This window comes from Leptidea sinapis, chromosome 1, assembly GCF_905404315.1.
Source record: "Leptidea sinapis chromosome 1, ilLepSina1.1, whole genome shotgun sequence".
Classification (NCBI taxonomy): domain Eukaryota; kingdom Metazoa; phylum Arthropoda; class Insecta; order Lepidoptera; family Pieridae; genus Leptidea; species Leptidea sinapis.
In genome coordinates this window covers 6,953,387-6,969,545 of record NC_066265.1, presented here as the reverse complement: position 1 = coordinate 6,969,545, position 16,159 = coordinate 6,953,387, and the positions used below count along the sequence as shown (strand labels likewise).

Sequence of the window (16,159 nt, the reverse complement as noted above, 5' to 3'; positions counted from 1 at the left end):
TTAGCTATGAACTGACTGAGCCATACTTTTGTGAAAAAGGTATCAAAACATCCAGTGTATCAAGATACCATTCATGAGAAGGTAGTGAAGCCCCTTAACAACACCATGTTCAATAACCAAGAATGGTCCTTCAAGCAAGACCCGGCGCCGGGTTATAAAGTTCGGTCAACGCAGTCAGTCTTGGTTGTAAACGAAGGTTTCGGACTTCATCAGAGCTGAAGACTGGTCGTCGTCCAGTCCCGACCTTAATCCGCTGGATTATGATTTATGATTAGTTTTAGAGAATACGGCTTGCTCTAACCGCCATGATAATTTGGAGTCCCTAAAACAATCAGTACGGTTGGCAGTGAAGAATTTTCCCATCGAAGGAGTGCGTGCTTCTATTGATAACGGGCCTCAACGTTTTAAGGGCTGTATTGCAGTCAATGGAGACCATTTCGAATAAGATTTATGAGTTTTAAATTGTTTTATATTTACGTATTAAACTAAAATACTAAATCTTATTTTCAATAGAATTATTTTTCTTTGTTTCAGTACTTATGGCAAGACTAGGTATAGAACAAGAATTGTGTATTGATCACCATTCACGTTTTATACATTATATTTAAGTGTATGTGTTTCAATATAAACAGTTAAAATATGACACTTACTTTAATAGTTAGTATATCTGATCCGGCAGAGACAACGCTAAGAGGACCAGGAGGCCCTCTCTCTCCTCTATCCCCTTTCAAACCAGTGGCTCCAGGTGGCCCAGAGACTCCAGGCATTCCAGATGGTCCTATATCTCCACGCTCGCCTGTATTACCATCCTTTCCTGGGAGTCCAGGAATTCCGTCGTTACCTCGAACGCCTTTTTCACCCTGTATATAAATGAATATTGAATTTGAATACTTGAATGTTTATAAAGTAAATAGATAAATAAAATTAAATTGCTTATACCTACTTCATAATTTCAGGGCTAACTAAATTCCGAATAAATCTGAATTAAACTGAGACATGCAATTTCTAACCTTTGAGGAAGCTCAGATATATAACTTTCCCTCAGAAATAAGAAATGCCATAACATTGACTTCTTTTAAGGCGAGTCTTCAAAGGCATATACTTAAAAATTATGAAACGTTTCAATAACACAAGTGGGTTGTTTTATGTGTTTTCTATTTGCCTAACATTGTATTGCATTGCAACCTACCAAAATAATTGTTTGTAGGTAAGTGCTAATATGTTAATTTCTCATGTAAGTGACAATTAGGTTTTAATGAATATAAAGTTAATACCTAAATAAGCCGCCGTATTATACTGCCAGACATTACAATAACGTAAACTTTCAAGTGCGTTACGTTGATTTCGTTACCCAAGAAACGTTCTGCCTCGCTCAGCCATTTTGTGAAATATTTTCTGGCTGATGTATCTCTGAACCGATACGAAATAGGGCCTTGCAAGCTAAGAGTATTCTTCCATTTCAACTCGTATCTAGTCTACTGGTAATGCGAATGCCTATAGGTGGTTGATTGTTACTTTTCATTAGTTAAACCATGTGCCCGTTTCTCCCCTCTCAAGATTATACTATAATTTACATAAATGCCTGCAGACTATTGTGTTACATCATAATTTCTACCTGAAGACGACCACTGCTGGACAAAGACGTCCCCCAAAGATCGCCATGATGATCGGTCATCCAACCTTTTCTATTGTGTTACATACTGGACGATAAATTCCTATGTTTGATATACTTATTAAGTGCAAATTACTAATTTTAGCCTAAGGTTACCTTCTCTCCTTTATCGCCTCTGAAGTTCGTTCCCATGCGACCTGAAAATAAAATAATTCACAGATAAATTTATAAGATAACTACTACCAAATGTCTACAACAAGATGAACACCCCATGAAGATATTCCGATAAAATAAAAATATTAAATGGGTAATTTAAATAATTCAAATGCTGTATTTTCTAGATAATATTTTTCTCTATATTTTGATAAAAAGAAGGAATATTTTCCTTAATAAAAAAATATTATAATCTATAGTCCATAGTTGCAAGAATGTAGGTCGGTGTGGGTAATAAGGCCTTGGTGAAGAAAATATAGCTTGTATTCGAGTTTACTCAAATCAAAATTCCAGATAGTTTAGCATACAAAAATGGCGCTTCAAACTTCTTTAGAAGCATTAGTTCGTTCCCAGCACCAGGACGGAGATTACGATGTACTCGTGTGACCAGATGCACCAATCGTACGTATCTTATATAATATTACACTTAAATATAATATAATAACACTAATTGTTTACTTCTATAATACTATAATGCTCTTATTTATTATTAAAGGAGTGAAACACGATAAAAAATAAATCACGAATGAAATAAAATCACAAATTAAGAAAAGGGTTTATTTGCCGCATGGGTATATTTCTATTGGACGGTATTGAGTCTCTTTTACCAGGCGGTCCACCCAAGCCCATGCCGTTTCTTTTTATACTATATGTATGATGCCCTTTTGAATTGATTGGATTCTATTTTTAAGTATCTATCTGAACTTTGTTGTATTATCTTTGACTAACAGGAGTATCACACAGGCTGGTTTTGCAAAATATAACTGGCAAATATTACTACCAAAATCCGTCTATCCACAACGAATACTATATACAAGCCACTAGTTGGCACTTAACCTATTAATAGGTTACATTTGCTTAGGCCTATTCTCAGATTTGAGAATTCAAAATCAATATTACTGTCGCGCTATGTGTGGATGTGACAGAAATCAGTGCGATGAATATAACCAAGACCTAATTGAATAATTTTATTCAAACAAAACAAATGACTTTATTATTTACAATAATACGATTACACTAAATTAAAACTATAGTTACGAAGCGTGCCAAGAATACTGGCAGCCTTTCCGTGTTGGATAGCTAGGATGATCCGTTGACCGAAATAGCTACCAGCGCTTGGGTTGCCAGTAGCCCTATTGAGGCGAGAAGACAGCACTTTGTATATTCTTTGCGCTTCTGGGCCCCACGGGCCAAGTGTCTTGACACCAAATGGCACAAGGTTGTAAGATTCACTGAAATCTTGATTTAATGACCTCAAAAATCAGGATTTAGTACTCGGCGATTTCCCTCTTCAAAAATTGCCAATCAAAACAAAATTTTTTGGAAGTTGTCAATCAATTCTATCTAAATCATATCTAATTGTTTAATCTCGGTAAATAAACACATGTGTTTCAATTCTTAATAAGTATCTTATATAAATACGTTGTTGTGGTAACTTTTAACTATCACTTGGAGCTAAATTGCAAAGCCTCCGCTCACATTAAAATAAAAATGTCGGAATGATACAGGCTGTAATCTTAATCAAAATAAACTTTAAACTTAAAAATCAAACAAGTAGTATCCAAAATTTTGATGTGAAACACTCCAACACTTTTAGTTTGAGATTAGTAGAATGAGTTTACTTTCCTTACGTACTTTCGATATCAGTTAAAAGTTTTTGGATATCTATAATAGTTACAAAATAATCGCCTGGTCATACTTAACGCTTACAACCTATATATTAATGGATTTAATTGGAATATGTAATGATAATGGCTTTTCGTTAACCGTCTCATTGTCTGTATATTCGGACAGGAATAACATAATATAGTTATAAATAATACTACAGATAATTACCTGACGTTATGTATTCTGAATCTTCTGTTGTGAAAATACTTGGTACTGAAGGGGGTCCCGGAGGTCCCGGAAAACCTCGTTCACCTATTTAATAAAAATTTTGATATTATTAACATTTCCAATAAATTAATTTTTGGTACGGTAAGGTCCTGTTTCTGTAATTGTTTCCTTGGTTGGATCCATTTTGCGTGCAGGGTTAGCAGGTGAGTCCAACCAGCCCATTATCCAAATCTGTCCAAAAGTTATTTAGGATATTATAGATTTCTCGGAGTGACCTTGTATTTTTTAGGATTTTGCCCTTTGATCCTTTTGTGTTCGGCTATGGTCACGAAAAAAAGGACGACAAAAAGTATCGAAAATATATTTACACTAATTCACATTTTCCATACAATCAGACGAAACAAAAAAAAATCTTGGAGATGGTTCTACGCCAGACACGACAGTTTTATTTTAAAAAGTCATACCTACATACCTTTTTCACCCTTTTCACCGAAGCGGCCATTGGCCCCAGGTAATCCCGGTCTTCCGTCTAATCCTGGAGTTCCCCTATCTCCTTTTACTCCTCTGTCGCCTTTAGGTCCAAGATAGCCCTTAGGGTTAGTAAATAGTTTAAATGTAGTTAATATGATGGTTATTATTTCAGTAGAATGATACATTGTGAATTTTCTTTATTACCCCTGCTATTTTGCACATGAACAATATAAAAATCAACCAGTGCAGATTTGTCAACTCACTGAATTGCGTAGGCATTCTTTTTGCACTACCCTGTCCTAAGACAAAACTAAATTCTATAACAATGTAAAAAGATTAATTATTAGGAGAATCCCCTTTAGCATACCAAAATCACCAATCACCATATCACGAAACACAACCTTTGTCAACTTACTCTATCTCCTTTTAATCCCGTGTGTCCAATTTGACCTCGCTCTCCCTTTGGTCCTGGAAAACCTCGTTCTCCTTGTAGGCCTATAGGGCCAGGTTGACCAGCATCTCCTTTAGGCCCTGGCGCTCCAGGTCTACCGATTGCACCTCCGTATGAACCCAGCAGTGATTCCTGATTTGATTTATATCCAAATTTAATTGAATGCATTCTTATTAAACCTGCATCATAACTTAATTTATTCTAATTTGTTTTGTATTTATTCGTTATTCTAAAGACATTTTACGAGTATTTTAGAACAGGGGACAACATTGTATTATCCGCACACTGATGATTTCTTCGAATTAAATAGCAAGAACAAAGATATACCCGCTAAACCCTTATATTTAAATAAAAATATCATATTCAATGAAGGATGTATATAAATTATTGAACCAACTATCATTCTAAATATTGGAAAAGATATTCTGCAACCTAAAAAGAACAGGTGTAAGAACTATCTAATCCAGGCAAGAAAAAACAAGACCTGTTGCGGATTTTCGAGGCGTTCGGATTGTGCAACAAAAATAATAATTATTAAAGTACACATAAATACATTATTCTTAGCCTGAGTTTCTTGAAACATATAGTATACTTATGAGTTAGTGCGTACATACTACTTGTATAAGACAAAGCTAAATATAATCGACTTCTAAAACACTATTCTAAAATAATAGATATAATGTGCACTAAAAATGCTATAAAAATAATTGCGTGTATTTATACAATCGAATTAATTAATCTAACTCTAGTTACGATTATTGTAATTTTTGGAGTCGGTGTCATCCAAGATAGGTTTGTTACTACATACATAGTTAAAGGTGAGATATGCTTGAGTCGTGAGGAGACGAGAGCGGGTCGCGGCGGAAGGACACCGATTCCAAAAATAACAATTATAGTAACTAGAATTAGATTAATTAAATAGAGTGTTTTAGAAGTCGGTTGTTTTTTTGTTAATTTTTTTTTATTTTCTAAATAATTTTCCCAAACCATTGCATTGTTGGATTTGCAGTATGGACAGCCTGTTGTAGCTGTGAAACTATATCGTAGCCTCTACCGTCAATAGAGTGTATCATTATTATCCAAATGCTAGCACGACACTCAAATAATGAAACTGGCTGAAATTGCACTCCGTTACAAATCACAACATTTTCGGATATTGATGGATTTCCGAAAAATAACGCGTACTTTAATAAAGTTTGTACTCGTATCAGCATTATCAGGAGACTGCTAAATTTATCCGATTCTAAGAAATCGTCACTTTAACCCTATTCAGCTGTAGCAGCGAAGGTGAAGCAATGAGACATTCTACCATTAGAAGATTGACAGTGCGTAGTCTGAAACATTGTCACCCAGCTAACTCCCAAAATAGACGGATGAACACAAAAGTGCTCTATTCCACAGAACTTTCATATTATATTATAATGATTGAAGAAAGATGGTGTATTGAAGAGAAGAAGATGTTTTGAACAGAGCTTTGAAGAAAGAATACGGTTCATTAGCGTTTCTTAGACGGTTTGGAGAGGAATAAACTCCGAATAAACCCGAATTTGTTTTTTATATTGGACTTCAGTTACCATCATTAAAAGGTAGTTGTAGGTAGTGGAAGTAGGTTACATACAGTGTATATTTTACTAGCGAAGAGTTCATTTTTAAACAAGAAAATGCCAGAGTGCACAATGTAGGTTTTGTAAAATAATACCAGAGCAAGGCTATTATTATTGTTATGGGGGGGCCGGCAAGATCTTACGTCTCAAGGTGACGAGCGCAATTGTTGTGCCGCTCAGAGTTTTTGGGTTTTTCAAGAATCCTGAGCGGCACTGCATTTTAATGGGCAGGGCATATCAATTACCATCAGCTGAACGTCCAGCTCGTCTCGTCCCTTATTTTCATAAAAAAAAGATTCCCGGATATCCTAAGTCAAATTCACATAGTCTTTTTCAAATATACTTAACCGAAGCGCTTTTGAATCGTCATTATAATAGTTTAATGTAAATTTTGTTTGTGCACGCTCATCTCAGAAATAGCTAAGCCTATTTGAATGTTTTCACTGGTGTATTTGTTGCAAGCTCCCCGTAACGGTTGGTGTTGGTTTCATTTCGATCTGTTCGCAAACAGGGAAGTTAAATTAATGCGGACAAAACACCCACTAGATAAACAATAAAATAATTGTAATAATTATATATTGTAGTAAACAATAAAATAATTGTAATTAATTACTCAAAACTGAATCACAAATACAAACAACAAAACATTGACTTTATCAATGTCATAATTATTTTACAAGTTTTCTATAACTTTCCTAATTTCAATCTTTAAGGCAGGATATTTTCCAAAACTGCCGAGTTTAAATTTAATTATTTCAATATGCATCAATTCATAGTTGTTACCAACAATTTCAATTAACTAGGATGTAGAGTGCTAGTATTTAGTTGTACATTGTGAAGGACATAATTAAATTATAACTTTTAGATTTGTGAATATATATTGTAACAAGCGTAATTATTTTCAAATTATACGCATTGGATGTTATTGTCGCAATTTATTTTGGTAATTGTAGCAGTTATACGAGTACATTGTCTTAACGACATTTATGTTCTTATGTTTGTTAAAACTGTAATAGGCGTTCCTTCTTTTTCCTAGCCTCAAAGTTGTGTAGTCATTCTCATGTTTAATGTTCAAACGTAAATCGCTGTACATTTTTGTTGTATTATCATTTATTAATAAAGAATTTTGAAATGAAAATTAACTAGGAAACCAATGAATTTACGTTCCAAAAGTTCCAAGTTCTAACAAGGTCACATTTAATTTTAATAACATAGCAATATTATATAAATTAGATTATGTTCAATCATAGGTGGTTTGATACCGAGAATGGAGAAAATGTCAAAGATATTTAGTTATTATTATATTACTAGCTGACCCAGCAAATGATGTATTCCCAAATAAAGTAATTAATAAAAATTCAAATATTACAATTTTTGGGGTATAAAAATGTATGACGACCGATTTTCAGACCTACAAAATATATCGTACATAAAATTTATCGTACTACAATAATCATTATATTCGATTGCCATCTTGCAACTCTATTGCGTATTTGTGGATGGAATAGAATAATAGTAAAATAGCGAATACAAAAATAAGTGTTGATCGTAGACGGGTAAAAATTTGAAGTTGTATGTATTTTTTAATGCTGAATCATAATAAAATAATAAAAAAATGTAAGAGAAAAATAAAAAAGAATATTTAGGGTTGGATGAGCCTTATCATTTATGGGTATAAAAAAAAAGATGTTGGCCGATTCTCAGACCTACCCGCAAAACTACACACAAATTTTCAAACAAATTGGTTTAGCCGTTTCGGAGGAGTTTCCTAACAAACACCGGGACACGAGAATTTTATATATAAAACGAGAATTTCACATATTAGATTCAGTCGAAGCGGCACAATAACAGTAGATATTGATTAAAATATGATTAAAAGAAAAACATAATATCAATGCAAAATTTAAATGTAAACTTTAGAGTTGTTTTTGCGTTATGCACAGAACATATAGACAAATAGACAAACAAATTATAAAGTACCTACTGTTTTGGATTCGTTTTTGTTTGAACAATACACAGCAAGTATATATATATATATCTATATACTCTTCAAGCAAGTATTCAATGTACGGTTTTTACTTTGTTACGATTTTAATATAATTATCGAATACCTGTGTCTAGTAGGGACGAATACTTACATAATATTAAATATATATAATACAAATTAAATTTATAACCAAAATTGATGAACAATGTGGGACTCGAACTCGCGACCTCTCAGGTTCCGTCCGAGCGCTCTTTTCAACTGAGCCAACCGTTCGATTACGCATGGGTCGTAACTTTTGTTATATCTTGTTCAACTATCAGGTTTACCTGCTCAAGCCCAATAATTGCTTTAATAGGAAACTGACTTGTGATGTCACTCTTGCAAATTTAAATAAGTTGTTGTTTTTTAAAAGTGATGACCCTCACTTCTGGTATTAATAATACAAATTAAATATATTACCAAAATTTATGAAGTATTCGTATAATAAATCCCATTTAAAAATAACAAAAGGTATAGATTATGGCCCATACCTAGTAGTATAAAGTTATTTGCAATAAATAAAAAAAGTTTATTTAAGTTATTTGCTTGTGGACGACAAACGTTTCATTCATCGTAAAATGAAACTGGAAGTAGAAAGACAATAAAATTCAGTTCAAAGCACTAGATAGAGTTATTAAAAACTAATTAAGTCGAATTTTAACAATATCTTTAGTATAGCAATACGTTAACAAGCTATAAACCAAAAACTGATTATGGCTTCTGCGCCAATATCGTCTGAATTTAATTCAAATCGCTCTCACTACTAAAAAATCTCGGGTTAAAATCTACTCTATAAGGACATGGGAAATAAAAGGATTTCTGTAGCCCTTATAATTAAATTCCGTACCATATTCCAAGTTAATAAGTCTTTTATTGGGCTATGTATATGCTATATGATCCCAGAAAAATAATGCATTTTCTAAATAAACATAATATTATAAAAAGAAAAAAAACACAACCTGGATTTCCAGCAAACAAATCAACTACTTTGACTGCTTATTACTTAATAGAAGAACTACATGTATTTACAAGAAAGTACCTGTTATATCAACCTTTTTTGATATGTCAAAGGTATTCGATTTTGTTGATTATCATATCTTAATATATAGATGTGAAAAATATGGTATAAGAGGCCCTGCTCTAAAATAGATTGAAAGTTATTTAGCCGATAGACAACAAATTGTAGAAATAAATAAAATAAATAAGAAACTACATACAAACGAGATGACTACATACAAGTCACCCTATTTAATTAGTAAATTTGGAGTTCCTCAAGGAAGTCTTATACGCACTTTAAAAGCACGCTTTATATAAAATTCAACTAAAAAATAGATAATAAATTTAAATTGAAAATAGTGTAAAAAAAATATATTTTATTGTAAAAAAAGCGTGGGGTGCTTTTTAAGATATTATTATTATAATAATAATTATTAAAATATTAATTCTTCTACATTTTTTTACACTATTTTCAATTTAAATTTATTTTCTATTTTTTAGTTGAATATTATATAAAGCGTGCTTTTTAGTTTTTTTTAACTATTATTTATTTTATATTAAATATATAAATATAAAAATTCCAATACTGACAATCAAATATTTGTATGCCGATGTATTGGCGAATTGTGCTGTACACCTATTAATTGTTAACAACTATGTTACCTCGATTCATACAAATAAATCATTTCATTTCATTTCATTTTATTTCAAAAAGTACGAAATTCAAGGGAATTGAAAAAAAATCTTTTGTATGTAGATGTTACTATAACATAAATGATTTAACTTAATGATAGCACAGACTGGAAATGGAGCGAACGCCCTCAGACTAATTAATTATTAATTTTATTGTACGTTATTGTAGCGAAATTAAAAAAAAACCCGCTGAGTTCCTTGGCGCCCGTTTTCCTAAGATTGAGCCATATTATTTCGAATGGGTAGTTTTTGATGTGCAATAAGTGAATATTCACGTCACCTGTAAGATGCAGTAGTATACAATATATTGGACTATGACAGTGTTGTGCCATACACTGGACAAACAAACAACACCGCAGGTATAAATCAGATGTCACTTTACCCTCTCTTAGTGGGAGCTTGAATTGCTCGAAAGAACTAAATCGCTTGGATCAACCACTAACATTGGAAAAAGAGAATATTCTCAATGAAGCCATTCAAATTAAAGACCATCCAAATTCCAATACAGAAGACTGTCCCAAATATCCAACACCCCAGTCCTCCAAATTCAAATCCAAATGTATTTACGACTATCACAAACAATTCGACAATTACTAAAAATTCCCTAAAAAAAAAAAGTCAACAAAACATTTAAAATTAAATATTATAAAATAATCAATGTAAAATACAGATAAATCACATGCATTTTAACTCCTTAACAGTACATTATCTAAATGTTAGAGTTGCGTAAACCAAATCAAAAAACCATTCCGTATATTAATTGTTAGAAAAACTCCTAAAAATCTTTTCTTACGCTAGCCAAGCAAAACAATTTATAATGCAAAATACAAACATCTGCCACTCTATTTCCGATAAACTCTGATAATATAAGTTCCCTAAATAAATCCCAAAACAACTATAGACATACTTAGGTTGATATGACATATACAATCGATTCATATGTTATGTTTGACATTTTAAATCGTCGCTTGACAAGTTTAACTACCTTCTACAGTAAATGTAACATCTCTAATCTAATTTAGGTGCATATTATTTTATTTTGATAATTTAGAAATATGAGAAAACCACTGCAAAACAGGCTCATCACTTCTAATTAGTCTTTGTATCTTTAGAATAATATAGTTACGGAAATAAGAGGAAAATTCACACTTTACATACCTTATATATTTGTCTAGGTTTCCAGTTTGACTACATCGTATTGGTAGCGTGAAAATGAGAAAATAATAAAAATCATTGTCAGAAGGTTTTGAACAGATAAATATTTTTTAAAGTAGTAAATATTAACACTAGACTATACAATAAAGAAACAAGGCAAGTAACAAAAAAATCAGCGACGTTATTCTAAAACGCCTGTTATATTTTGCTAGCAAAATGTATTACATTAGTTTTTGCAGTCGGTTTTTTAAACGTAGTTTTTTTAAATCATACTTTAGATCGTATTCATTCATGATATCTTTTTATTCCTAAATAGATAGTTATATAAAGATGGACATATTAATGTCCATGTCATATCTAGAGCAGTTAGTATTTTACGAAATATACAAAAACAATAATTATAAGTATTGTACCATGATGAAACTGTGGAAAATCATTCTTGAACCGAGCCCAGAATAATATGTAACTTACATTATTTATCATCAATACTTGTCATTACACTCTATGGTTTGAATAAGCAAAATAATTTCTAAATCTTGGTCAAGGTTTTGAGTTCAAATGATCAAATTAATGAACATAGAAATAACCAGTTTCTTCTTCTTCTTAATGATATCATATTATATGAACAACATCGTCATTTTAGAATAATCTTTATTCAATTTTAATTTAATATGTTCCCTCTAAGTTTGGAAAATAATGAGAGGAATACAAAAGATACTTACTGGTCTCTAATTTATAAGTAAAATTTTAGCAGTTATAATATATAAGTTTAGCAGATAGTCATCTCATATCGAAAATGATAAAATCAGTCAGTATATGATTATTGTTTAAAAAAATATTACTCCATCTAAATTAATTAATAACTTTAAATTTGCATTCTTCAACTGGAGAAAAGTAGAGTGGTTCAAAAGATTAGAATTAGTTTATAACTTTTAAAAAGTACTAACAGTTTGGTGTCTTATTGGTAGTTTAGGTCTATACACCAAGGTAAAAATCAGCTTCTTTTGATGCTACAAGCACGTGGAAGTCAATTTAACTTAAGTAGTGGCTTGACTTACACATTAGTACACATATATATATATATATATATATCGTCGGTATGACATACAATGAACAATCAATACTAACATCAAAATTAATGTAATCTGAGGATCCAGATGACCCAGGCGCCCCAGGAGGGCCAGGACTGCCAGGTCTACCGTCAACACCTGGCTCTCCTTTAGAACCTGGTTGGCCTTCAGCTCCCCTTGGTCCTTCGTCGCCTCTATCGCCCTTCTCTCCCCTTGGCCCCATTGGACCTCGTTCACCAGGCGGTCCAACTTGTCCCTAAAACAACATGATATAAGAGGCCGTCATAAAAAACAACTGATTTCGGTCAATTTTGTTCCATGATTCAGAGAATATGTCACATAACATCAAAAACTGGGCTTGCTAAACTTGTGAACCCAGATTGGCAATCGATGTACATTTTAATTTATCGAAAACAAGCTTTTGTTTATTATTAGCCTAAGGTATATAATAAAGACACAAAACATGTGAACTTAACACAATTTCAACGTGAAAAAAATAAACTACTCTTTTGATATGTGTTAGTTGCGAGTTTAGATTTCCGCTTAAATGATATTATATCATTTTCTAGAGAAAGTTTTTAGTTTATTGTGAAATGAAGCTAAAATTTTGCTTAAGACGAGTTGTAATGAGTATCTTGCCTCTTCTTATTGAAACTCAACTATTTAAAAGTGGTGTGAAAAGGTTATAAATTTCTCTTAGATTAAAGATTGGTCTCCGCTGCGCTCAAACTAGATACCGCAGATGTAGTCGCAAAGTGCGGCAACTAATACTGCGCCCAAGTTGGCGAATTCGAGCCAGTCTCTAATAATGTATGACGTTGACGTGCCACATGTTCTGTTAAACTTTGCCAATAATTGAAACTAAAATTCCGGGTTGCGTAGTGAAACTTTGTAAAAATAATACTATAAGAAATAAGAAAGACACTGGGATCACATATCATCAGTAAGTATTTACTATTTTATTAATTTCAATGTAAAATAACACGAAGCGTATGTTACAAAATTTGAAAGATGCCATTGAGTGTTAAGATGCCACGCACACAAGCATCTAATAGTTGCCGTAATAAAAAAGCTATTGTTCTTAGGTAGTGCGGTATCTAATTGGAGCGCAGCGGAGACCAATCCTTAATCTCAGGTTATATGTATAACTTTAACAATCATAATATGTGTAATTTTGTGTATCAATATGAACGAATTTTGAATTTGAGTTAAAATGCGAGAGGTATTGATGATTTATCTAGCAGACCCGACAGAAGCCGTTCTCTCAATAGAAAAAAATTATCCTTAAGAGGTAGAAATATGCCATCGCGGACTTTCTGTAGTCCTATATAGTAAGATACACAATTCCACCATACATTATTTTATAATAGCTCAAAGTGCTTCGATAAAACTTTTTTTCTTGAAAGCTTACGGCTTATTTATTCTGACTCCTCCAACCTCGAGAACCACGCTGTCCATTGGTGAAAACAATATGAAAATCGATGCGGTAGTTTTTGAGTTTATTATAAACACAGACAGACGCGGTGGAGGACTTTGTTTTCTAATATGTAGTATATATATCAAGCCAACTAATACTAATTTTTACTGGTGTCAAATATTGATGAACGTACTGGTATTCCAGGAGGACCCGACCGTCCTTCAAGTCCGACGAGTCCCGGTGGCCCAGGAGGACCTCGTAGCTCAGGAGCTGTCTCCAGCAGCGATAGCATAACGCTAGTATTGCAGCCGCATTGACCCAGTGATACATAGTTTTCGCCAAAAATTTGCTGTAACATCCAATACATTGAACTTTAATAACCTGACCCACAGTTTGTCGGAGTTGGAGCTCACTACACTCATCATAATAAAGGACCTTTCTTTATTTTTATGATAATAAGGGACGAGATGTTTGGCTGATGGTAATTGATACGCCCAGCCCATTACAATGCAATGCCGCTCCGGATTCTCGATAAACCTGAGTTCTTCTGTTCCTCTGAACCTTCTGAGTGGCACTACAATTGCGCTCATCACCTTGAGACATAAGATCTCATGTCCCAGCAATTTCACTAGCCATGGCGCCCTTCAGACCGAAACATAGTAATGTTTATACATTACTGCTTCGCGGCAGAAATAGGCGCCGTTGTGGTTCCCATAATCTAGCCGGCATCCTGTGCAAAGGAGCCTACCACTGGTAAATCTTACTTACTTATCTTACCTTTGTCACTACAGAATTGCGTGACAGGGAGAAGTATTTTTAAGCTTTGAGTAACTTTACACTGCGTTTATTAATATGACAGATAATGTTCATAATGTCTCACAAAAGTTTTAATAATTTAACTGAAAAGTTTGAAATAATTGACCTTTTCTTATTTAAATATAAACTTCGTGAGCTTATCAAAATATATCGAGAAATAACGTATTTTAGTTAACAGCTTTGCATAATTGAAAACAAAACGATGACTCTCACAACGGTGCCCCAGGTTCGATCCTCGCCCGCCACCAACCAAACGTTTAGTCGACGCTTGGTAAGGGTTGGCAGCGCTCTTGTGTGCACTTTCATGTTACAAAAGAGTATGGTATATGCGGTGATCACAAGCCATCAGGTGACACCGTGTGCTCGATCTTCCTTCTCTGCCATTAAAAAATACAAAACGCACCTTAACTCCAGATATCTGCACGTCCTTCCAGTGAGCATGAAAGACCGTTTTTTATTAATTAGAAAGATTTTTTTGTAACATTATAGGATAGTTAATTTTATCGAAGTTACAGTGAGCCCAAACTATGATGGAGCTTAACTTATCAGGAATATAGAGTGAATACAGCAACAGCATTCCCGAACGAAAATAGTGTCCTTCAAGCTTAGAACGCTGTGAGCCTTATAGTCTTATAGCCTAAACACATGATCGTATTTCGTACGGAAGGTCCGGTGGGCGCCTCGCACCAATTGGTCTGGCGTCGTTCTCGGTACGGTCCGGAGGGTAATAATAATTTATAAATTTTGTGCGATACAGAATGCGACCGTGTCCGATGGTTAGGCCGTACCAAATCCGATCATGTGTTTAGGCTATTATATAAGCATATATGAGGCTTGTTGATTAAAAAAAATATATGAATACTTACATCATCGCCCGATCCTGAAGAGTCTATAATGGTAGGGGTACTGGATGATCCAGGAGGTCCAGGTGGCCCTGGAGGTCCAGGTGGACCCCTTATCGATTCACCTGGTGGACCCTAAAATGAATAATGTTATGAACAGATCTGTTAAGGATGAAAATCTTTATAGTTATCCTTGACGTAATTCTTTCAATCTTCACCAAGGTCTAAATTAAGCAGGTGTCAAAATTTTTATACACATATAAAATTAATAATGAATTGTTTGTGAAGAAAGGCTAACATCATTATTTTATGAAATTTTAGTTAAGACTACTAAAAAAAGAAATATATTTTAATTTACCAGGGACTGACAACAGTATCATTAGTAATCATTAAGAGAAAAATTTAAAGAAATAAACATTTTGACTGTTGCTTCTCAATAGGTACATTTTTGATAATGTTTTGTATGTTCATAAGCACATTGAGGAATTTTCTAGAAACTGTGACATTCATAATGTTAACACGAGGAACAAACATAAACTTGTTATGCCAACTACTCGGTTGGGTCGAGTTAGTAAGTCTTTTGTTGGGCGATGTATATGCTTCTACAATATGATCCCAGAAAATGTAAAAAAACAAATGTGTTACGAAATTTAAAAGAATTGTTAAAAAACGTTTGTGTGGGAAAGGTTATTATAGCATAAACGATTTTCTTAATGACACCACCGACTGGGAATAAAGCGAACACCCTCAGGCTCTTTAATTATAAATGTTTATTGTACGATATTACAATGTAATCCATATTTTATTTAAAAAAAAAAAGCCCGCTGAGTTTATTGCGCCCATTCTTCTCAGGTCTGAGGCAGTCTCTTTTGAATGGGTGGTAGATTTTGACGTTCAATAAGTGATTTTAAATCCTATTTTGAATAAAAATATTTGAATTTGAATTTGAATTTGAAT

The 16,159-nt window shown here is 33.2% G+C and overlaps 1 protein-coding gene across 1 annotated transcript in view; it reads right to left on the bottom strand.

The window, feature by feature from the left end:
- Positions 1 to 16,159, bottom strand: part of LOC126979443 (collagen alpha-1(XVIII) chain-like) — a 297,501-nt gene that overhangs the window by 97,323 nt on the left and 184,019 nt on the right. The window contains exons 8-17 of the mRNA XM_050828757.1: positions 15,227 to 15,337; positions 14,764 to 14,787; positions 13,738 to 13,893; positions 12,186 to 12,383; positions 11,061 to 11,090; positions 4,548 to 4,715; positions 4,134 to 4,251; positions 3,662 to 3,745; positions 1,769 to 1,809; positions 651 to 860 (exon numbers count right to left, since the gene is read on the bottom strand). Coding sequence (XP_050684714.1) covers positions 651 to 860; positions 1,769 to 1,809; positions 3,662 to 3,745; positions 4,134 to 4,251; positions 4,548 to 4,715; positions 11,061 to 11,090; positions 12,186 to 12,383; positions 13,738 to 13,893; positions 14,764 to 14,787; positions 15,227 to 15,337 — 1,140 coding nt within the window. The remainder of the gene's footprint in view (positions 1 to 650; positions 861 to 1,768; positions 1,810 to 3,661; positions 3,746 to 4,133; positions 4,252 to 4,547; positions 4,716 to 11,060; positions 11,091 to 12,185; positions 12,384 to 13,737; positions 13,894 to 14,763; positions 14,788 to 15,226; positions 15,338 to 16,159) is intronic.